At 56.9% G+C, this 23,361-nt stretch overlaps 2 protein-coding genes across 4 annotated transcripts; one reads left to right on the forward strand and one right to left on the reverse strand.

Moving 5' to 3' along the window:
* Positions 1–154: 154 nt before the first annotated feature.
* On the forward strand, positions 155–19,682 carry ZNRF1 (zinc and ring finger 1). Of its 2 annotated transcripts, none has more exons than XM_079316170.1 (5): positions 155–952; positions 17,207–17,302; positions 17,938–18,043; positions 18,137–18,227; positions 18,607–19,682. In XM_079316170.1, the coding sequence occupies exons 1-4, from the start codon at positions 508–510 to the stop codon at positions 18,192–18,194; spliced, it is 705 nt and encodes a 234-aa protein (XP_079172296.1). In that variant the 5' UTR covers positions 155–507; the 3' UTR covers positions 18,195–18,227; positions 18,607–19,682. The 2 variants fall into 2 exon arrangements, with proteins under 2 accessions (XP_079172296.1, XP_079172295.1); XM_079316169.1 differs by having other exon boundaries at positions 159–952; positions 18,376–19,682.
* LDHD (lactate dehydrogenase D) lies at positions 18,557–23,289 on the reverse strand. Of its 2 annotated transcripts, XM_079316166.1 has the most exons (11): positions 23,160–23,289; positions 22,928–23,040; positions 22,583–22,724; positions 22,359–22,500; positions 21,929–22,088; positions 21,658–21,857; positions 21,451–21,579; positions 20,723–20,850; positions 20,554–20,644; positions 20,358–20,469; positions 18,557–20,282 (listed from the first exon to the last, which is right to left on the reverse strand). In XM_079316166.1, exons 1-11 carry the CDS (start codon positions 23,247–23,249, stop codon positions 20,117–20,119), a joined length of 1,473 nt encoding a protein of 490 aa, XP_079172292.1. In that variant the 5' UTR covers positions 23,250–23,289; the 3' UTR covers positions 18,557–20,116. The 2 variants fall into 2 exon arrangements, with proteins under 2 accessions (XP_079172292.1, XP_079172293.1); XM_079316167.1 differs by lacking the exons at positions 20,554–20,644; positions 20,723–20,850.
* Between the last annotated feature and the right edge of the window lie 72 nt (positions 23,290–23,361).

Genomic DNA, 23,361 nt, shown 5'->3' on the forward strand with positions numbered 1-23,361 from the left:
GGGGCCGGGGGGCGGGAGCATGCGTGCTGCCGGCCGCTATTGTCTCCGGCGCGGCGCCCAGCAACCAGGCGGCGGCCGCAGCGAGGCCGTGCCCGGCGCAGCGCAGCGGAGCGGGGCGCGCCGCCCCCGCCGCCCCCGCCGCCCATGGGCCGCAGCTGATCCGCGCCCGGCTCCCGGCCGCGCCCCGGGCACCAGCGAGGCGGGCGGAGCGACCCTGCCGGCGTCCACCCCCCCCCTCCCCCGCCGCTCCCTCCCCGCTCCGCGGCCCCGGAGCCCTCGGCGGCCTCCGCCGGGGGTGACGGCGGCGGCGGCGGCGGACTCGGGGCGCCCTCGCCCCTGCGGGCCCGGCGGGGGGAGGATGCCTGGGGCGGGGATGGGTTTTCGCCCGTAGCTCCTCCGCGCCCCCCCGCTTCCTTCCGCCCCCCTCTCGCCTCCCAGCGGGGGCGGCGCGGCCCCGTTCCCCGCGGGGGGCTGTCGCTCGGCTCCCTCCGGCCCGGCGGCGCCCACATGGGGGGCAAGCAGAGCACGGCGACCCGCTCGCGGGGCCCCTTCCCGGGGGTGTCGACGGATGACAGCGCCGTGCCGCCGCCGGGCGGAGGGGGGGGGCCGCCCCCCTTCGGCCATTACCGGGCGGGCGGCGGCGGCGGCGCGATGGGGCTGCGCAGCCGCTCCGTCAGCTCGGTGGCCGGCATGGGCATGGACCCGGCGGCGGCCGGCGCCGTCCCCTTCGGGCTGTACGCGGCGGCGGCGCGGGCGGCGGGGGAGGCCGAGCGGGCCCCGGGCGGCGGCGGCGGCGGTCCGGGCTCCGACTCCACGTACGCCCATGGCAACAGTTTCCAGGAGACGGGAGGCGGTCACCATAGAGACGGGATGCTGTACCTGGGCGCCAGGGCCTCGCTGGCCGATGCGCTGCCCCTTCACATCGCGCCGCGGTGGTTCAGCTCGCACAGCGGTGAGTGCCGGCTCCCCCGAGCCTTCCCCCGGCTTCCCCTCCCGCCGTGGGTGTCCGGGGGCGGCGGTGGGCGCGGTTCACCCGGGAAGGGGGAGCTGCCCCTCTCGTGGACCCTCATCCCCATCTCCTCCCCGGCACGGGCGAGCGGGTGTGTGCTGGAGCTGGCATCTGTGTCAAGGTCAAGGGAGGAAGGGGCTGTGAAGGAAGGAGGCTTTCTAGAAGGGAGGTGGTGTGGCTTTAGGATATGAAGCAGTGGATGTGGCACCCCTAGCCCACCCCCCTTTGACTTGGGGGATAGTGATCTTGAGGTCTTGAAGGTGCTGTAGCTCAAGACCTTGGGTTTTGCAATCAGTCTGAGTGCCTTGTGTCTCTTCTGAAGGTGTTTGAGGGTTGCCAGTCAGGTGTAGCAGTTTCCGGCCTTAGAAACTGGGAAAGGAGCAGAGGAAGCCTTTGAAAGCAAGGTGTGGGGATCCTTTTTTTTTTTTTTTTTTTTTTTTCCTTTGTTTCATCTGATAAAGGGCCAAGGAAAGGCCAAAGTGGGTTTTCTCTTTTCAAGCCAGCTGGCAGTGTTGTGGTGCTGAGGAGGAAGCAGAGGAGGAACTGCCTGCCTCTTTAGCTCTCCTGCAGGAAACATGTCAGGCTATGGGAAGGGGCAAGGTTACCCCCTTCACCGTCCTGGCTGGACTCTTCCATGTGTCCTGGTGTCTGGAGAGGAGCTCTGGTTGTGAGCAGGGCTGTGTCACTGACCTAGTTTTGGCTGGGTACAGGGAGCAAGGTGGGAGGTCCCCCTTCCCCTCCTGGCTGGAGGGGAAGTCATTTCAGGGATGCCTCCCTGCATTTCCTGGAATAGTCTGGGATTTCTCTCCCACCCGTCCCCCTTGCAAATGCTGTGTTCTCCTTGTGTGACGTGGTCTGGGAATTTCATAATATGCCTTGGGACAATGCCTCATTTTCAGGAAGGCCTGAGACTGAAGCAGTGGATAAGAACAAAGTACAAGAAGAGTCTCCTGGGGCCCATTTTCCTACTTCTTGGAAAAAAAATAAATCTTGGGATTTTTTTTCTCTTTGCCCAGTCTCCAGGGGCTGCTCTTCTCTGTTAGATTGAAGCTGTGTGTCTTGCATTACATCCTCAGTGGCAGGATGCCCCAGGCCTGATTCCTATTGATCCCGGATAAGCCAGGCGCTTGCCATCCTCCCTGGCAGATGGAGGGGGCTGGCAAGTGGCACCAGAGTTGAGACCAAGCACTCCTAAAAACTTTCTTGCTCTGTGACCTTGCACAGACTGTGCTGCTACTCTGGTTTCTAAATGCAGAGAGAGACAAAGGCACAGCATCCTTCCCTATATTCCACAAGCCGCTCTGGGAATGAGGGCCATGGGGGCTTCTGCTGTGCCTGGTGCTGGAGCGAGGAGGGTCTCATTACAGAAGCACCCTGCAGCTCACAGTGGTTGGTCAGAGAGTATCAGTTACATTTTAAACTGCAATGCTGAGAGGCAAAATCCTGTTCAGAAAAATAAACCAGCTGCAAAATGGAGTAAGCTGTTTTTCAGCCACTTGAGCGAGTTAGTGCGAGTTAAACACGGTGCCCTTGAAAGATTGCAGCGTGAGCTGTGGGAAGTGCTGCAAGAACTGGGTTTCTCTGGTGCCTCTTTTGGGGCCCTCTGAGAGCATTTGAGCTGAGCTGAAGCGTGCGCGGGCAGCAGCGAGAGCTGTTCAGTCTGTGCCGAAGCCTCTCCCGGTGCTGGTTCTTCCTCATTGCTAATTAATAGCAAAAGGAGTGGAGGATGCTTAAAAACCCTTCTGAAAACTTGTCAGAGCTCATTTAACTTTTGCACTTTTCCTCTTTTCGTCTAAGAAGTTAATGAAGGATTTGGAGACTGCAGGGAAGCCACTGCAAGATTGCTGAAATTCCTGTTAATCTCCCGTTGCAGCTGGTTAACCTCCAGCAGGGCAGTCAGGAGCTACTTGTGTCTTTCCCCCCTGCCTCCCCATCGACCTGCTCCTGTCGTGGTGCTGAGCCACTCCATTAGCCACTGGAAAGTGCTGAAGCAGCAGTGCTCTGGTAAATGGAGACGAGCTTTGACATTGCTGCGCGTGACTGTCCCTGCTCCCTTTGAAGGATGACTCGAGGGTGGGGATGAGGGGACCCACTAACGTACCAAACCCACTCAGCACGAGGCATGCCTGGGCATCTCTGGGATCTGCCTGAGCTGCTGTACTACCAAGGAGAGGAGCCCCTCAAATCTGTGGATAACAGGGCTAGAGAGTGGATTCTTGCCCTGCCTGTCCCTTTCTTGAGATCTGGATGGTGCTGTTCTCTCCATGTGGGTTGTATGCACATTTTTCCAGGAGCACTTGGGTTTGGGGGATGAGCTGGAAGCTCAGAGTGCAACCTGAGCTCTGTGGGGTCGTCAGTAGGACAAGGAGGAGCCATGAGGGCAGTGATAAGGTGCTGCTGTTGCAGCAATGTGCCTGTGATAACGGGAGCACACAGATAGTCTTGGCGCCTCGCCGCTCCCTGTATCTGCCATGCAGAGTTTCTGTGTCTCTCCAGCTGCTCCATGGCTCATCAGGCCCCCCAAAAAGGGACCCTGAGGAGTGAGCTGGGCCAGGCTGAGCTCTCTTCCCTACTTGGTGTCACTCCTTTCCCTCTCTGCAGTTGAAGGCCTGCAGAAGAGCTAGGTGTGCCTGGGGAGGAAGAGAGAAGGATTGTGCTGGGAAGCCTGTGCAGAGGGAGATTGCAAAGTGGTCCCAAAGGCCAGTGAATGCTGCAGCATCACTGTAAGATGCTGTACATGGGGATGGGCAGTGAGAAGAGCCCACTGCTGAATCCCTGTGGGCTCCAGCTGCTGGGATGCCAGGATGGGAGGAGCAGTTAGATACTGATGGCCTCTAGCCTGTCCCAGGATGAGGCCAGGAGAGCTGCTGCTCTTGTGAACAGTGAAACCTACATATACCTTCTAAATGGGGTGGGCAAGGAGATCTGACCTTTGTGGTGGAGCTTGTCCCTCCCTTTGAGTGGACAGCACCTCTGTCTCACAGGGTGAGTCCTGTTTCCTGATGGGGATTTTCTCAAGGCATACCCACCATATACACAAGATATGTAACTGTTCCAGCACCACCTGAAACTGCTCTGGGATTTCCCTGTCTGCCCAGGGTTTCTGAGATTTACTTCTTGGCCTCCATGAGTGGAAAATGACACATCTTGCACAATTTTGGAATTTGCCTGTAGCACTTGACCCTGCCTCTGTAGGTTTATGACTATTTAGGACTTCTCAGTAAAGCCAAGGCTAGCGGGAAGAAGGGAGAAAAGGGAGATGTGTGATTTAGTGCTACATGTCTCCAGCTTTGTGTGGTTCTCTTAGTATCTCTCATGTTATTCATCTTCATCAGAGGATCTAAGGGAGTTTGCAGAGGCTGTAAGTAGCTTAAAGTTTATCTGGAAATCCCACTCATCACCCAAAGCCCTTGAGTGTTCGAAGCTCTAATAAATCCATATCTCCTTGTCTGCTGGCTAACCCAAGGAAATGCCTAGCTCATCCTCCTGTGCACTACCACCAGGAATGTCACAGACTTTCTGTGCACTGAACAAAACAAGCTATTTGTCCTGGATGCTGGTAGCACCAATGTCAGGAGACCTTCTTTGCCAAATGAGCAAAGCAGCAGCACTTTTCCTGGAGCAGGAGGGCCCAGCCTGAGAAAGATGGGAAGGATTTTAGTGCAGAGATGGCAGCCTGGGTGCTGGGCTGAGTCCTTCTCCAGGCACAGTTTGAGAGCAAAAAAGGTTGGAAATGCTCTTCAATCTGGCTTCAGAGTAACAGGGTGGGAAACAGGGGTTGTTTGTTGGAGGGTGAGCTGTGTTGGGCAGCCCCAGTCTCTGTGAGCTGGGGAGAGGCCTGTGTGGTGAACCCTTGCTGTGTTCTGACAGCTTTGAGCCCTGAGCCTTTTATCACTGGTGCCTGGAAATCCTTGCTCCTCAGATAGTCCTGCCACTGCAGTCTCTACACCAGAACAAGAAGGCTGAGTTCTAGCTTGCTAGTCAACTGTTCTCAGCCCTGGCTGTCCTGACACCAACTTGTCACCAGTGTGTTCTGGCAATCAGAATGGGCCCAGCATGTCCCATGGTGTATCAGGCACAGCACTGCCAACTGGTCAAGGGAGGTGATTGTCCTGCTCTGCACTTCTGTGGCCTCACCTCCAGTCTGGTGTGCAGATTTAGGTACCACAATACAAGAAGGATATAAAGCTGTTAGAGAGCATCCAGAGGAGTGACATGAAAATAGTGAAGGGTCTAGAGGGGAAGCCATGTGAGGAGCAGCTGAGGACACTTGGCTTCTTCTGCGTGGAGAAGAAACTGAGGGCAGAGCTCATTGTGGGCTGCAGCTTCCACAGGAGGGGCACTAGAGGGTCAGCACTGATCTCTGCTGTCTATGACCAATGACAGGATCTAAGGGCATATCATGGAGTGCTAAGGGAGGTTTACATGGGATGTTAGGAAAAGGTTTTTCACCCAGAATGTGGTTGGGCACTGCAAGGCTCCCCAGGAAAGTGGTTGCAGCACTAAATGTGACAGAGTTCAGAAAGTATTTGGACAAGGCTCTCAAGGCACATGGTGTGATTCATGGGGTTGTCCTGTTCAGGGCCAGAAGTTTGATTTGATGGTCCTTGTGGTTCCCTTCAAACTGAATCTATGAAGTTTTCAACTTGGGACATCATATATGCTTCCCTCCCCACTTCCAGGAGCTGGGCCTGGGGAAGGGCACCCCAAGGTCTGCACAAACTTGCCATTCTGAATCTCTTTTTGCTAGTGGAAATTTCCAAAGACCACTGCCCTCAAATCATCTTTTTGTGGGTTTGGTGCTGGTTACTATCTGACAAGCAGATCAAGCACCTGCATCCTTGCCAGACCTGTGGATCATTTGGGAAGTGTGTTCAGAGTGACTCCCCACGCTGGTGATGTTCAGCTGTTGGGCTCTCCAGGTCTGGAGGGGATGCTTCCTCTTCTTCCTTCTCTGAGCCAGCTGCCAGGGCAGCATGCACCTGGATGGGGGGAAGAGGCTTCAGAAGAGCAAGGTGCTGAGCACCCGAAGGCAGGAGTCTGGAAGGGAGCTTGAATGACACCAGAGCTGGAGTTCCAGTGCGTCAGCGTTGGCGTTGTGCGTGAGACGCGGCGCTGGCCGCAGTTATCTTCAGTCTCGCAGCGAGAGCGAGCGCAGCCCGTCTGCACTGCCCTGCCTCCCCAGTGCCCTCTGAAATCCCTCTGCTTTCTTCAGGCCCACATCAGCTGGGCTCTCTCCTCCATAAACCTGTGCATAAATCAGTGTAGGGTAGCTGGGTGCCCTCTCCCTCTTCTGCACTCGTATCTTCTGGAGATGCTGAGAATGATGCTCTCGTGCTCCTGGGCTGACCCACTTCCCAGCCAGGATTGTCTTCCCAGCGTGTGACGTAAGTTTATCCCATGCTGGTTTGTTTTGCTGGGATGTTTGTTCCAGTGACTGGAATAACCGTAAAGGCTTCTCTTATTTATTAATGTGCTACTTAGGCTTCTCTCTGCTCTCTCTCTCGTTTAGTGGCCGGAGGATCAATCAGATACAGACATCTTTGGTGGAGGAGCAGTATCAGGCTGGCGCCTGGCCAAGGCAGCCGTGCAGAGTCATGGGAAAATGCTGCTAAATGCTGAAAATTAATTTCAAGAGAAGTGCAGGGAGGGAGAAAAGCCCACTTTGGAGGAAGAGGGGAAAAAAAAAAAAAGGTGTTTTCCTCCCCTCCGATGTAATCTCTCATGTGACAGATCAGACTGGCAGCAAAGGGGTCTTTGAATAAATTCCCTTTGCAGGGATCAGTCTTGTGGTGCCCCAAGCAGACAGTGAGAAACCACGAGATGCATTTCATGGCATTGCTGCTGGTACACCAAAACCTCAGATATGCTGAGTACTTGGTTTTGAGTAAATGTGACCTGGCTTTCTGCTGGTTCCCTTGAAAACTGAAATCATAAGGGCTTGGGAGTGATGTGCATGAGCAGCCAAGTGATGCTGTAAAGCAGCAGGCCCTGATGCAGAGCACTTTTCCCACCTGCTTTGGTCTGGCTGTACATCAGAGTACAACAAGCCTCCCTCTGCAGAGACGCCAATTTTTTAATTTCAGATAGAGCAAGAATGGTTAAAGCTGGTTAAACATTTTCCCTACACAAGTTCCATCAGACAGCTTTCAAATGCAGCTGAACCCACTGGGGGTTTGAGTAGCTCTTGGGGTGCTCCTGCTGTCCTTGCAGTGCTTTTTGATGGGAGGCTGTTGGAGGTGCAGCTTCAGGAAGCTCTGCTGCCTGGGGCCTCTTCTCGTGCCGCTGCACAGCACTTCCCGTGGGCAGAGCCCAGCTGCTGGCAGGTTTCCTGCCCTGCTGGGCTGCAGGCAGGGGAGGGGAGTGCCTGTGGTGGGGGACAGGAGCTGTTCCTCTCTCATCATGGTTTAACTTTCCAGCCCACTGCATGTCCGTACAATCTGGGATTCGAGGAAGGTGGAAGGAAAGGCCAGAGAAGCAACAGGCAGTTCATGGCTCATTTCTGTGCTGCTGGCACAGGATTTGATACATTGGTGCTCCTTGCTGTGGTCTCTGTGCCCCCAGGCTGCCAGAGTTGTGCCATGTGCCACCAGCTGAGCCTGAGCAGATGCATTGCTCAGCCCCAGCGCTGGGTCTGTGGGCAGCTGGGGGTGTTCCATCCAGGGTGTATTTTGCCAGTGGGGATGGCACCTCACCATTGCAGAGGCTGTACTGCACCTCTGAGGTGAAACTGGCTCTTCTCTCCCCTCCTTCCCTACAGACCAGAGCTGGCCAGCATCAGCACCAGGCTGACCCTGGGACAGTTGTGGTGTCATGGGTTTAATGAGCTTGGGAAATTTGTGACTCCCTGTGCTCATGCAAGCTCTTGTGACTGTGGGGCTCCCATCAGTGGCATGAAACTAGACTGTGCCTTGGAACAGTCTCGTGGCACTTTGTAGAGAAGCAGAGAGATGCTGTGCAGATGTTTACCTTTTTGCTGATTTTAACAACCCTAGCAGAAATTCCCCGGGATTGTGTATTAGTTAGCACCCTTGGTTCATTGAGTCTTGTCAAGTTATGGCCATAGTTCCTGAGTGACTGTCACCTGCCAGGCACAGAAGAGGGGCTGGGGCACATCCTGATGAGGGAAGCACAGCAGCACAGATGAAGAATGGAACTGAAAGCTGCTCAGAGCTGTTTCCTGGCCCAGGCAGGCAGGACAGCATGACAACAGTGGGTATTTTTAGAGGCCAGCTGCCTGCAACACAAGAGGGGGAAAGCAACAGTCAGGAGGAGAACTGAGTGATGCTGACCCTGTCCCACATCCCTGCCCAGCATTTTGTTTCCTTCCAGGATGAGGCCACTGACATTTCCATGTCCTCTGTGTCTCTGCCTGTTGCTGCCTCAAAAGACAGCTCTCTTCCTTCTCCCCCTGCTTTCACCATGGCTGTGAGTTTCTCTGATCACAGCTCAGTGATTTGAGGGTGGTGCTGGGAGCTCTGCTCTTCACATCCTGGATGCTTGCATTACAGCTTGAGGTGGTGGGTGTTTGGGGGATTGTTTTTTGGAGAAGTCTTTGTCACCAGTGAAGGGAAAACCTGCAGTTTCTCCTGCAGCCAGGGTAATTGCAGTAATTCATTTGGGAGCTCTTCCTATAAGGTGATGGAGTTGCACTTTGTCAGAACTGCTCCAGGGGAATTAGATCCACCTTTAAGCATCCAAGGCCTGTACATCTGTAGCCAGGGAAAAGGAAACAGGGTTGGTTCTAGGCAGATGGCTTAAATTACTGTCTGCAGGGAGATCAAGTCATTTTGGGCTGAGATCAGTTTTGGGGCCAGCCCCCTGTTCAGCTGGGGCTGAGCACACTGCCTTGGCATTTCAGGTTATCCCTGGTCAGATCTTGCTGCTCTGAAACTTTTTTATTTATTGTGCTCCTGATTTCATAGCCCTTCAAGACTGCTATTTGCCTGGATCTTATCCTTCTGAGGGCATTTTTAGATGCCTTTGATTTCTTTTTGCTCCCTGTAGACAGGTACAAAACACCTGCACCTAGTCCTGGGTGAATGCTGCTTCACATGGCCCTGCCCAGCTCTGGAAGTGGGGTTACACTCTGCTCTTCTAGATGTTGCCTTTAGTGATGGGGAAGAGAGAACTTCAAATCCCACAGGTGTGATTTTTGTCATCTGCAGCCCCTCTGTCTCCTTCCTCAGAAGGAGCCCTTTTCATGTTGGAGGTTCACCTGGGGTGTTCACTGGGTATCCCTCAGCAGTCACAGTCACTCCTGGGGAGCAGGGAGATGCTCTGTGCCAGGCAGCCCTTCCTACCATGTGAGGGGCAGGTGAGGTCAGGGCTTGCTCTGCAGCATGCTCCCCACTAAGATTTTTTTTTTTCCAGTAGTGGAAAAATTTCAAATTTTTTTTTTTTTTTTCTTTCTGCAGAAACAACCACTGTGAACTGGCTGCAAGTGTTCCCCAGCCATGCACTGCTTGTGGGTGCAATTCTGTGTGCCTTTTATGCTCTGTTTGCTGCCCACTACATAAAAATTGCCCTTTCTCTACCCCAAAAAGCAGCGTGTCCTTTCCACGCACCCCAAGGATTGGGGGTGTTGCACTGATGAAAAGCAGTTGCCTCAGTGATCCTGCCAGCATGTCCCGGGCACAGAGACACCCTCCACCATGCTCTTTGTGCAGTGCTGTGGAATGCCTGGGGAAGAGGTGTCTCAGGAGCTGTTTGGGATCTCTTCCTGGCTGGAGGGGTGCATGTGTGCAGTCAGTGCTTGGCCATACTCCCAGCATCACAAAGCCAGAGTCATCATGTGCCTCTGGAGTGTCCCATCATCCTCCCAAGAGATCATCTGAACATGAGGTGTGATGGAGCCTCGGCAGCATCAAAGCACAAATTTTTTGCTTTGAGAAAACCCAGAGGCCAGGAAGCAAATCACCCCATGGGGTCAGATCCGGCTGTGTTTGGGAGTGGTTCAGGTCAGGCTTTGGTGTCTCAACCTTTCCAGAAGCGGGAATTCCTCTGGCAGCTGCCCCGTGCTGGATGCTGGCAGTGGGGACTCCGTGGGTGCCTCCCCAGCGGATGTCTTAGTCAGGAATGAGTCACCTCAGCATTCCCCTCGTGACGTTGCCTCGCTGCTCCCTCCCAGCCCTTGCCAAGCCAAAGTGCCAAACTCTGCCCCTTCCTGCTCTGATTTCCAAATTGCTGCATCTCACTGTGCTGCCAGAGGATCCCCTGTGCTCCATTTCATCACCTGGGACCCCCTCATTACCCTGCTGGCTTGTGGATGCTTGCTGCCCACAGCAGGGCTTTGGCTGGGTCTCCTCCTTCCTGTGAGAAATACGTGGGAGGCATTCAGGCAAACCCTTTGGAATGTCCTAGGTGTGCCTGCAGGATCGTTGTTCTCTCTGGGCAGTGAATTTGAACACCTGAGCATCCCTTGAGAGGTGTGGAGGCAGCACCAGAGCATCCCTGAGTTCTCCTGAGCAGTGAGATGGCCCCAGACCTGTTTTGTGATTAGCAGGAGCCCTGGATAAGCTTGTAGCTTGGTAAATCTGAGCCCTGCAGCCTGACAGCAGGAGTTGGAGGTGTTAATGCCTTCACTGGGCTATCACCCAGGACCCCTCTGCTTAACTTTGCTCTTCTCTGAGGTGCTAAAATTAGCTTTGGGCTATGCATTCTTCCTTATGAAACCTGTTCCCAGCAGCTGAGGGAGTGTTTCTGCCATAAACTAGGACTTGCCAGAAGACAGGGTGACCCTGAGAAGTTGCCTTTTTCATCCAGGTCTGGGGGGAACTGATCCTGCAGCATAGCCTGAGCTATAGGAGGGAAGTGATCTCTGTCTCAGCATAAGTGCTTCTGTTCAAAAATTGCAATTACAACCATGAAAGGAGCAATATTTAAACAATGACAGGCAAGGAGGGTACTGTGGCCATATAACCAGGCCTCTTTGCCCTCCTGCTTCTCAGTGTCTGTGAGCTATGCTGAGGAGTTTTGTAAGGCTTTGTTGTACCCATCTGCTGAGAATTTATAGCTTTGGGTGCTCTGGAGCAAATGTTTCTGTGGGGTTCCCTCTCCCATGTCTCCTGCTCCTTTCCAACTCTCCAGCTTTCCTCAGCCCCAAAACTGCAATCTGTTCTCCTTCTTCCCATCCTCCCCCACCACCTCCATAAGAATCCAGCTGGATTAAAAAAAAAATAGCTCTGCCTCCTGGTTTGCAGCAAGCTAGCCTTGGGCTTCTGTGATGTGGTGTCACCCAGCCCCTCTGCTCTGTGTCCTGCGTCTCTCTGACCCCGGTGGCTTCCCTACATCCCACCTGAAGCACTAATGCCTTGTCCTTGCTGCTATATCTCCTCTTTGTGGCTTGAGTCAGGTGGGAGTGGACAGAGGTGCCTCCAAAACAATGTGTTGAGCATTAGGATGGTGCTGACCTTGGCCAGCTTTGTGTTCCATGGCTGGTGTGTGGCTGACCTGACAGCAGACACCTGCCACCCGGGGACTTTGCCAGGAGCTGCTGCACACCAGGGACAGCTTTTCTTAGACCTTGGAAAACCTGGCCTTGCACACAAGTAGCTTCTTTCTGGGGTGCTGCTTTCATATTACAAACATTTATTTTCTCCCTTCTCAGCAAGCTGAACTGACTCAATCAATGAGGAAATGGTGGGGCAGGATGGGGATGGAGCAAGACCATCTCCCTGCCAAGGCAGCACAAATGGTTGAGTTTCTTTCCAAGCACTGCCATCCAGAGATGTCCCATCCAAGCCACATCCCCTGCTTGGCTGATCATCTGGGGCTGGTTCACTGGCCTCCCCCAGCCCTGCCTCCCTTCCATCCCCAGGAAGGTGGGATATCTTATTTCCACTCCGGGCCCATCCTTTATGTTCACCCACCTCTCTGCAGCCTTGAATCAGGAGGAAGGACACTTGCTTTTTCAAAGCTGGCAAATGAGGCAGCTTAAGTGCTTTACTCCTTCCTGCCTACGTGTCCCTGCTCGTGTCAGCCCTTGTGCTGCACAATAGCCAGAGTTCACCCAGTGCCTTGAGTCCTGCCAGGGCAGCAGGGCTGCCTTGGGCCTTGGCTCCTGCCTCTGCCCATGCCATCCCATTTCCTTCTGCAGGGGGATGTGGATCCTGGCCTGCAGGCACTTGATGCTCCTCCTGCAGCATCACCCAACTGCATCACTGAGGCTGGGAGAGCATCACTTCCATGGTGGGCTCCCACTGGTGAGGGGGCCCTCATGGAGTCCTCAGCTGCCAGGTCCCTGTTGTGCCCCAGCACCTCTCCCAGGCTGGAGAGGTGCTCTGTGCATCCATGTGCCATTTCCAATGTGCAGCTCTGTGACCGTCACTTTAAAAAAAATGAGGCTGCTTTAAACCCACAAGGAATTTATTTTCTAGGAGGTGTTGGGTCTGAGTATCTTGGCTCTTCGTATTTCCTTCACTTGGCTGGCACAGAGGACAACTTCTCCCTGATCCCTTCTTCCCTCCTGGGGCTGTGCTGGAGCCCTTGAAGGGGCAGGGAAGGGGAGGACTTGGAACCCCTTTGCCTCTCCCAACCCCATATGCTTAAGGCTGACCAACTGGTGCTTCAGTCTTTCCCTCCTCTTCAATTTCTAGTCTAGGTTTTTCCAAGATGATCCATGTATTCCTGCTTCCACCTGGTGCTTGTTTAGGAAAGCCCTGGTGGAAGGTGGGATGCTCATGGTTTATTCAGCAAGGAGGAGGCACCAGGACTGAATGCTCGGACCAAATATTCCCTGGTTTTATCTCATGTTTGGACACATCCTCACCTGGTATAAGCCAGCTCCCTTGGCTGGGAGCCCAGGATGCTCTCTCGAGGCATGGAGATGGGCTGTGTAGCTGAGGTTTCCAAATCTTCCATGATCATCAGGCAGCCTGGAGCTTACCCAAGCTCTCTGGTTCTCCAGGTGTCCTGTGGGGTGGCTGGGCACCAGAGAAGGGATCCCTCCTGGGGCAGGCACATTTTGGGGAGTTTGTGTTGCCGTTCCCACTTGCAGGGCTCCTGGTTTATCCCATGGCAGTAGTGGGAGACTGGGCCACCAGGGATCCCATTGGTGAATACTGTATGGGCTCAGTTGCTGGCATTGTGCCTGGGCTGCTGCTTTCTCCTGCCTTCAGGGCACATCATCCCCACCGGTGTCTTCCACTGCTGGAGGTGCTGTGCAGTGGAAAAGCTGCAGCTCTCCATGTTTCAGCCACCTGCCAGTGACAGAGCCAGGGTGTCCTGCTGCCAGGGCTGCTCTGTGGCCTGTAAGCAATCTGCCTGGAAGCACACCCTGCAGGAGCAGGGTTTGGCAGGTGAAGGTGGACATGGCACATGCCTTTCCCTGGGATCTGGGGTAGGTTGCAGCTCCTTGGTCTCACTCACCCCTGAGGGGAGCAGCCACTTCCACTCACAGGACATGGTGTAGTTGACCCTGTTGTAGTGCTCAGTAGACACAAGTGATGGGAATTTCCTATCTCAGCTCCAGAATCATCTCTGTTTGGTATACTTAGAAATGGGTTGGAAAGGTGTCTCAATTCTCCCACCATCACTAAATTCCTTGCAGTTCTGTGGCAGTGCTTTTGGTACTGTGAGGGTTAACCATCAGGTTTTTTTCAGCATTCATAGGACTGGGTGAAGATTTTCAGAGGTTCCCAGTTCTACTTTGCCCAGCTCTCTAAAATTAACCATGTAACCTTCCTAAAAATACTCAGAGGGTAGTAGCCCCTGGAGAGCACCAGCGCCACTTGCTCCTGGTTTCTAGACCAAGCCATTGGAGAGATTAGATCACTGCCAGCCTGTGTCTCACAGCCCTGGAAAGCCCTTGGCTTTCTCAGAGTCTCCTGCAAGGTACAGGAGTCCAGGTCTTGACCTGAACCTGCCTTTCCAGGCCAGCCCCCTTCCTGCAGCACCCTCCTCTTCTTACTCTGGTACCTGCCCACACATTTCTGCACAGGTGACAGTGCCAGCTTCAGGTTTAATGTGCCATGGGCAGGAGCCTCACCAGCTACACCAGATGCCTTGGGAGGGAGGAAATGTCCATGGCCTTTCCCTGCAGCAACCCCCGGTCTCCCCGTGGGTGTGGGAGGCCCAGGCAAGGAGGAATAGCTGGGCCCTTCCTCTCTTTTTTTTTTTATAGGCATGTGGGAGGAGGATGGAAAGGGCTTGAGGAGGAGGGAGGGAGCTGAATTTTCCATGAGCAGCTGTCAAAATGTAATCTCCTGCGTTGCTCCGGCTGGCAGCTTAGGCAGGATAAATTAACGGGGATTTCGGGGAATGTGGAAAATACCATGGCCTGGAGGGGGCTGGCCATGTGGAGAGCAGCTCTTTCATCCTCAGGACGGGCTCCTGCCTGAACTGGGAAGGGATGCTCCAAGGCACCAGGCTTGGTGCCTGCTGCTGTTTGGTGCTGGCCTCGCTGGTTCTCTGCCTGTCACCTTCACCCAAAGGTCACTGGGAGAAGGGGTGAGGGAATTCACCTCTGCCTCCCCTTTCCCACTACTGCTGGGCTGCTGTGCCTGCCATGAAGGAAACACACAAGCAGTTGCTTTTGCAATGTCAAGTATTTGTGCTGACAGCTGGGGTGCAGAGCAGCCCCCTGCCCTGGGGGCCTTTCCACACCAGCTCCTGCTCCTGCTCAAACTTGAGGATTTACACAACTGCATATTCATCTTCCCTTTCCCCCCCGCCTCCATCTTGTGACGTGCAGAGCCAGAAAAGTGTGTGTGTGCTTCTGCACTTGGCTCAGCCCCCAGACCTGTCTGGCTGGAGGATGCCACATACGTGCTGGGGCTTGAGCCTGGGCCCCTCCGTCTGCCCAATGTCCCCCTGTCCTTGCCATGGGGCTGTGGCGGTGTCAGGAGCCCCGGTGCCCCAGCCAGCTGCCCAGGGAGCAGTGAGGAGCATGAGGAGTGTTCGTGCTGGCTATTTATAACCGTGCTAAAGCTATCCCAGCTAGCACAGAGGCCTGGAGATACAGCAACAGCCGCTCGCTGGAGCCTGCAGAGGACCCTGCTCTTTGCCTGGCCCTGCTGCTTTGCTGGCAGCCACAGACCCGGCAGTTTCAGCTGGGGCCTTTTCCCTTTACATTGGTTGCACGTCTCTTAGGATCCCTTCGGGTGCTGCCGGAGCTGGCAGATCTGGGACAGCTGTTTAAAATAACACATTGGCACAGAAAAGGGGAGACCAGAGGAAACGAGGTCTGCCCACACACAGCCCAGGGAGCAGTACTGAACCTCTACAAATGCCGTGCCCTAACACGGAGTTTGCAGACAAAATGCCTTTCCCAAAGGGAGCCCTTCCCAGCCGTTGCAGGGAGTTGCCGCTGGAAAGCAGTGCCCGGGGCTGTCCCAGCAGGATTGGCTCCGGGCGGGGCCAGGGCAGCGGGAGGGTGTCTGGCAAGGGGAGGCCAGCTGGGTCTTGCAGCAGGCAGGCTGGGAGGCCATCCGAGCTCTCCGTGCTATAAATACACCGGGCAAGTAAACACTCGGGAGGAGGAAAAAACCAGCTACTTCAGCTAATGGGCATGGCTGCCACAAGGTATAAATCGGTCAGGAGTAAAATTAGGCTGGAGAGGAGAAGGCAGATCGGTGCTGCTGCCCACGAGGCCCTGGCTGCCGCACTGCCCTAGCGCCTGGGGCTTGGTGCAGTGGGGGCTGCACTCACAGCAGAGACCCTGTGGCTCGACCGGGCTGAGGCAGGGATGTGTTCCCAGCGTGGCAATGCTGCAGGCCAGCAGGACACCCCACTGAAGGGACCCCTGGGCTTGACAGCTCCTTCCTTTAGCAAGTACTTTTAGAGCCAATCCCATACCATCCATGGTGCTCATTCTTGCTGCACCCTCCTGGGAATTAACAACACTCTGGAGGGGCAGCATCCAAGGACCTGGGAAGTAAACTGTATTTATCACTGTTGCTAATGAGCACTGGAGTGTTGAGAAGTTAGAGGGGCTGTTTGCACAGCAGAGGTCTGAGCTGCCTCTCCTTAAAGCCACCCTGTACTTTCTCCCTTACAAGAAGCAAAAAAAAAAATGCCCTGTCCACATCCGTGTGGTGGCAAACAAGAACCTGATTCATCCTTAGATAATTTGTGTACATTATTTTTCTTTTTGTTCTTGAGCAGCCTATGCATATATATGAAGAAAGCTCTTAAGCAGCACTGCAGTCAAACCTGATCTGCTTTTAGAAGGCAGATCCTTAAATTACCCTCTCCCTCTCTGCAGGCAGGGAATTGCTGGATATTCTGGTGCAAACCCGTGGTGGTGGCATGCGCGTGTTCAGCTCGAGCTGCACTGTGCTGCTCTGCTGGGCAGTGACAAACCACATGGCCTTGAGCTGGCTGCAGTGGAAGGGCAGGGAGTCCCAGATGGGTGACCTACAGCTCTGCTTGGGGTTCTGCTCCTTGTGAATTTGGGGCTTACAAACTGTGTTTGGGGCAGCCTCACTCAGTGGGGCTGGGGACGGTGGTGTGATGGTCTGCATGGCTCGAGCAGCTGATGGCACCCTGGCACAACCCCAGGCAAGGTCACAGAGAAGATCTGGGCAACCCATCCAGCTTCACCCATGAACCCAGATCACCAAGGCAGGACCAAGGTCAAGCTGCCTCATCAGCTTGAAGTGTCCCCTACTTCTGGAAAGGCAGGCTGGCATCAGAGGGGTGAGCACCCACTTCACTCCTGTGAAAGCTGGACAAAGCAGCCATTTGTGTTTTAAAACTCCAATCTGCCAGTTCTCTGCTGCAGACATAGAATAAACTTCTTGCAGCTTTTCTGGCTCAACCATGTGGTGCCAAGCTCTGGCAGCAGGGACAGCACTGTCCAGGCACAGGGACGTGCCCCTGCACTTGCCAGTGGCTGGGTGCTGCATGCCCCAGGCTGCTGCTCGCCCTTTAAGGCCTGGCAGCAGCTGATGGCCACGTGGGCACTGCCTTGGCACGCTGTCCGTGCCCTCTGCGCGGCGGGCGCGGGGACGGCCAGCGCACCAGCTCCTCGCTGTCCCCGGCTCCGTGGCTGTCCCCCCACGCTGGAGGCTGCTGGAGGCTGGCACAGGATGAGCGGGTGCCCAGTGGGTGCTGTGTGGGGTGAGGGTCACCATGCAGGCAGCAGGTGAGGGGCTGCCCGCTGCCCTGCCCCACCACAGCCCCAGGGATTCCCCGGGATGCAGGGCGGGCCACTCTTGCCCTCGCTAAGGGCTCGTCTCTCTGCTCTCCTTCCAGGTTTCAAGTGCCCCATTTGCTCCAAATCTGTGGCTTCTGATGAGATGGAAATGCACTTTATCATGTGTTTGAGCAAACCTCGCCTCTCCTACAACGGTAAGGGCCAGGCTGTGTGGGGGACGCGGCGTCCTGCCGCCCTGGGATGGCTCTGGGCTGGCAGCAGAGATTTGCTGCGGGCGGGTGGCTTGGCTGGGCTTCCCAAAAGGGCTGTGCTCCAGCAGGATGGTGCTGCTCTGCTCTGCTCCCCTGTCATGGCTCAAGCCTGCTGCTTTTGCTTTTGGGCTCCTTTGTAACACAGCCCCCTGCCCCGAGGGGGCCCCGTCCCCTCCCCTCTGTGCCAGAGGGAGCCCTGCTGGCGCGTGTCCTCCTGGGATGCCCCCCAAAGGGTCCTGTCCTTCCTCCCCTCCTTGCTGGCAGAGTGGCTGAGCACTGGGCTGCAAGCTCTGGCATCTCCCACCTCTTTCCTGACCACTGGTATGGGAGTGATCCTCACCCCCTGCTGGTTGTTGAATTTTTGGATCCAGGGGTAGGAGCTGAGTTGACTCCAGATGTCTCAGACTTGTGTCCCCCCTGTGTCTCCACATGAGCCTCCTGTCAGTGTTTTCCAGCACTGTTGCCATCCCATCCCATTCCAGCTGCCCCCGCAGCAGTGACCCTGGGCTCCCCTCCATCCCAGGGAGGGGAATGCTGTGGTGGTCCCCTCTCACTGCTGCCCTGTCCTCCCCTCCCAGATGATGTGCTGACCAAGGATGCCGGCGAGTGCGTGATCTGCCTGGAGGAGCTGCTGCAGGGGGACACGATAGCCAGGCTGCCCTGCCTCTGCATTTATCACAAAAGGTACCACGAGGGGACAGCCAGGCGGGTGGCAAGGGGACAGACAGGGACACCTGAGGCTTGGCAGCATGGTGGTAACATGCTCTCCTCTTGCAGCTGTATAGACTCATGGTTTGAAGTGAACAGATCTTGCCCAGAGCATCCTTCTGATTGACCCGCCGAGCGTGCTTGCTGACTTCTCTCTAAGGTGAGCCTGTGGTGGGCTGCTCAGAGGGGACATTCCCATGATGGGTTTAAATCCAGGGCTGGAAGTGGAGGATGGGGTGGGATAGAGTGGGACAAGACAGCCGGGGCTCCCGCTCCTCACCCGGGACGGTCTCTCTCTGCCTTTGCAGGGCACCTTGCTAAACCTGCTGTACCTCCTGTCCCCGTCCCCCCCACCCCGCCTGGAGTTTTGGGCTGACTTTAAATTCCTCAAGAAGACAAAAATAAAACCCAGAAACTTGAATCCACTTGGGACAACGGCGGAGTTTTTATTTTATTTTATTATTTTTATTTGTTCTGTTATTTTTCTGCTTTTTGGTTTTTTGTTTTTTGGGTTTTTTTTTTTTGTTTTAATTTAAAAGACTCAAAACAAAAAGAAAACATCCAGGAGACGACAGTGTGAGAAAAGCGGAGCGACCTGCTCTCCCCTCCAGCCGCTGGTCACCAGGAGAGCTCTGCCTGCCAGGGAGGCCCCGGGGACGCCCTCGGCCGAAGCCCTGCCATGATGTTTGGCTTTTCTCCCCGAAGCCAAAGGGGAAAGCTGCCGGGGGACAGCCGGCCAAACGGAGCACGCGGCGTTTCTCACCGGCACCCCCCACCTCCCACCCGGACTCGCCCGGGGGCTCTGCTCGGTTTTTTTGCACTGACTAAATGGGAAATTTCTCCTCTCTCCCATCTCCCTTTTGGAGATCTCCACCCCAGCCCCGGCAGCGTTGAGATGGGGACTCTGCCCCACGCCGGGAGCGGGGCCACTGCTCCCCCCTGCTGAGTCGCAGGGGTCTGTCTTTCAAGTGTTTACAATGAGAAAAAAAAAAGGAAAAAAAAAAGGAAAAAAAAGAAGAAAAAAAGAGAAAATGGACAAAAAAAATACCAAACAACAAACCACAACTGAAGCTTCGTGTTGACTGGCGTGTTCTTCAATTTGAGCTTCCCTGCCCCGGTGATGTTTACAGACTGGTCACTCTTTAACTCAGCTATAACCACTCAGAGACTGGAGAGCTGCAGCATCCCCGCCGCCCCTCCCGTGCCCCCTCGCCGGGCTCCCCTTGCCAAAACCGCCTCCCCTCTTTCTTTTCCATCGGCTTTGAGTTGGACCCTTTTGAGGAGGGCATGGGGATGGCCCCAGTGGCTCCCCAGATGCCCCCAGCCACCCCTAGTCACAGGGATGGTTTGCTGGAGGTGCCAAGATGGTGTCATTTCATGGCAGTGACCCCCCTCGCCCATCCCCGTCCCCTCCTGGCGCGGCGGGCGCGTTTTCGTTGGTGAGACCTCCCCTGCCGGTGGCCGTGCCCCTGCGGGAAACCTTTCTGTATTTATATATTAAAAAAAAAACAGGGGAAAAAAAGAGTTCAGAGCTTGGGGGGAGCTTCCTTCATTAGTCAAGGTGTTTTGATATGGTATTAAAACAATGTTCAATAAAATATTCACTGTTATTTTATTTTACTGGCTTTCTTGGTGAAGCAGGTGATGCCAGTGGGGTGCTGGAGCTCCCTACCCACTCCAGTTCCCCTTCTCTGTGCCTGCCATGTGGGGATGTGCTCAGCAGGTCCCAGAGAGCTCCCACCTGGCACCAGCAGCTCAGGAGAAGTGGCTGAATGGGACCCTGACAATGCCCTGCCCTGTGTGTACTGTCTGGGACAGGGGCCTCTTGGGAAAGGGCTGGGGGGTCCTGACCCCTAAACAACTTCACAGCACATGGACAGTGCGAGTGCAAAGGGTTTATTGGGGGTTTGAGGATGCCTGACCTCCAGTAGTGGTGATGGGGGAATTTGTGGGGACACAAACAGTGGCACTGCAGGGCAGCATGGTCACCCTGGCCCCGACTCCAGAGGCTGAGGCTCCCCACTGCCAGCTCCATGCTGGTGCTCCCCCTCAGAGCACCTTGCCAGGGTTCATGAGGTTGTGGGGATCGAGCGCAGCCTTGATGGAGCGCAGGGTGTCCAGGCCCTCCTGGCCCAGCTCCTCCTGCAGCAGTGCCCGCTTGCCCAGCCCCACGCCGTGCTCGCCGGTGCAGGTGCCCCCTGCTGCCAGCGCCCGCCTGTGGGACAGGGAGGGACAGGCATGGGGACATCTGTCTGTGCAGCCCCGTCCCCCCACAGCACCCTGGCCCCACCTGCCCAGGCGCTGGGTGAAGGCGTGGATGCGCTGGGCCTCCTCCGGGTCCTGGGAGTTGAAGACGAGGATGCAGTGGAAGTTGCCATCGCCCACGTGTCCCACCATGGGTCCTGCAAGGCCCAGGTCAGATGGGGTGTGGGTGGAGGATGGTGACCCCCAAGCCCCTCTGTCCCGGGGGCTGTGGCCCTGCTGACCGGTGAGGCCGGAGGCCTGCAGGTCCTGCTTGGTCTCCACCACCACGTCCGGCAGGCGGGAAATGGGCACACAGACGTCCGTGGAGTAGCCCTGGGCCAGGGAGGGCAGAGCTGTGGCACTCGCAGCCCCGGGGGCGCTGTCGCCATTCTCCCCCTCCTTGTGCCTCACCTGGCAGCCGGGCCGCAGCGCCAGGGCAGCGTACCAGGCGTTGTGGCGCATGGACCAGAGCTGCTCGCGCTCCTGCTGCCCCTCCGCCCAGGCCAGGCTGGAGCCGCTGCTCTGCCGCACCATCTCCTCTGGTGGTGACCACGAGCTCTGGGACAGGACCCACGGCACCCCCAGGCACCCAGCCCTCACCAGTGCCCATGGGCCCATCCCACATCCTGGGATACTCCTGGTTCCTCTGCCCCTTGTCCTTGAGTCCCTGTCCACCACCCTCTGACACCCCGGTCCCCCTGTCCCATCTCCATGAGCCCCTCAGCAGACCCCCAGCCTGATGTCTTCCCAGTCCCCATCCCAAGCACCCATTGCTGCTCCCCTCTCCTTGGTCCTGAGCACCTATCCCTCTCCTCAGGACATCCCTGATCTCCCATCCTCTCTCCATAGGCAGCCATTCAGTCTCCCAATTTTAGGCTCTGGGCACTTGTCCCTCATCCTGATGAGGGTCTCCAACTCCCACCCAGCCTGAGCACCCATCCCTCATCCCAGGACATGCCTGGTCCCATTGTCCCATATCCTAGACATCCACCACTTACTCCAGTGTCACATCATGGCCCTCCAGCACCACACTTCAGAACACCCTGGTTCCCCTGTCCCTGGGCACCCATCCCTCGTCCCTGGGTGTTGATTATGGTCCCAATCCCACACGCTCTCTTCCTCCCTATTCCCAGCCATACCCATCTGCTGCTGCTGCTCAGCCAGGCTTTGCCGGGAGCCGTGCAGCTCCAGGAGGAGCGTGGCTGCCGCTGGCAGCTCCATCCTACTGAAGCGGCTGCAGGCATCCGCCATCACCTCATCCAGGAACTCTGGGTGGGAGGAGGCAGCGTTGAGCTCCAGCACCAGCACTGGGACCCCCAGCCCCACCTCTGCCGGCGGGCACTCACCGATGCGGGCCACAGGCACGGCAGCCTGCAGCACCTGCACGGTGCAACCCACGGCCGCCCCCACGCTGGGGAAGGAGGCGATGGTGACAGCGGTGGCCTCGGGCAGCGGGTGCAGGCGCAGCGTGGCCTGGGTCAGGAAGCCCAGAGTGCCCTCGGAGCCCACGAAGAGCGAGGTCAGGTCGTAGCCGGCCGCCCGCTTCCTGCACAGAGCTGGTGAGCAGGCACCCATGGCACAGGCCAGCCCAGCACAGCCCCTGCCCCCGACGCCCACCTGGGCTGGCGGCCGGGGCCGGCGGTGTGCAGCAGGCGCCCGTCCGGCAGCACCACGCGCAGGTTCAGCACGTTGGGGCGCATGGTGCCGTAGCGCACCGCGTTGGTGCCCGATGCGCCCGTGGCGGCCATGCCACACAGCGAGGCGTCCGCACCAGGGTCTGCGAGCAGGGGGGGCCCGGGGAGGCACGTGGGGATGGTGTCCACTCCCACATGGACACCACTTGGACCTCAACCACAACAAAACTAAGGGCATCCCCAAAATGAATGGGGATATAGAACTACCATTCCCATGAGCACCCCTGGGAGCAGAGCACACCTGTGGACACCACAGTACCCCAATACTGCCACCATGCCCACCTGTACAGCAATACCCAGCATTTCCAGTGCTGTCATCCCCAGCCCCATGACCCCCCTCATGCCGACGGTACCGACAGGAAACCAGAGCCCGGTGCCACGCAGGTGCTTGTTGAGGCCCTTGCGGGTCACTCCGGGCTCCACTGTCACCGAGAAGTCCTCGAGGCTCAGCTCCGCGATGGCGTCCATGCGGCTCAGGTCGAAGCAGACGCCGCCCTGGCACAGGGGCACCGGGGCTCTGGGCACGGCCGGGCACCCAGAGCCCCCGGGGGTCGGGGGGGGCCGGGGGAGCCGATACCTGCACGGCATTGACGCCTCCTTCCAGGCCGGTACCCGTGCCAAAGGGCACCATGGGCACACGGCAGCGGTGGCAGAGGGCTGCCAGCTCCTGCACCTGCCCCACCGCCTGGGGCCACACCACGACGTCCGGGGGGGCACAGCTGGGGGACGGGCAGCACCACTGACCAACTGACCTGACCACTGGACTCTCCCCGTGGCTCTTCCCCAACCTGCCACTTGTCACACGCCCCTTTCCTTCCCCACGGGCCCTGCTCCACCCAAATATTCCCAGACCCGGTCCTCTCCCACGGTCCTTCCCCTGCCCAGACCCCTGCCCGGGGCTCCCAGCTCCAGGGGCACTCACGGGTGCATGGACTCATCGTGGCCGTGCTGCTCCCGCACTGCTGTGGCCGTGGAGACATTGGGGGCCCCAACCACGGCCCTCAGCGCCTCCACGAAGTCAGCGGGCAGCGAGGGCTGCGGGGGAACAACGAGGACCCGTCAGCGATGCACTGGGGAGGGTCTGATCGCGGCCGAGGGCACGAGGCCGAGTGGCCACGTCAGGACCGGAGCGCCCTTCGGAGCCCCGGCCGCACCTTGGAGCAGCAGCCGCGGCGCCCCAGGGCCGCCCCCAGCGCCAGCACCCTCCGCAGGGCCATGGCGCAACGGGACGGGAACGGGAACATGGGAACTGCACCGGACCAGGACCCTGCCCTCCCCCGCAGCCCGTCTGTCCCTCCCCCACACTGACACCTTAAGGTGGCTCCAGCCACGCGCCAGCCTGTCTCTGCTGGAGGG

This window comes from Erithacus rubecula (assembly GCF_903797595.1).
Source record: "Erithacus rubecula genome assembly, chromosome: 12".
Lineage (NCBI taxonomy): Eukaryota > Metazoa > Chordata > Aves > Passeriformes > Muscicapidae > Erithacus > Erithacus rubecula.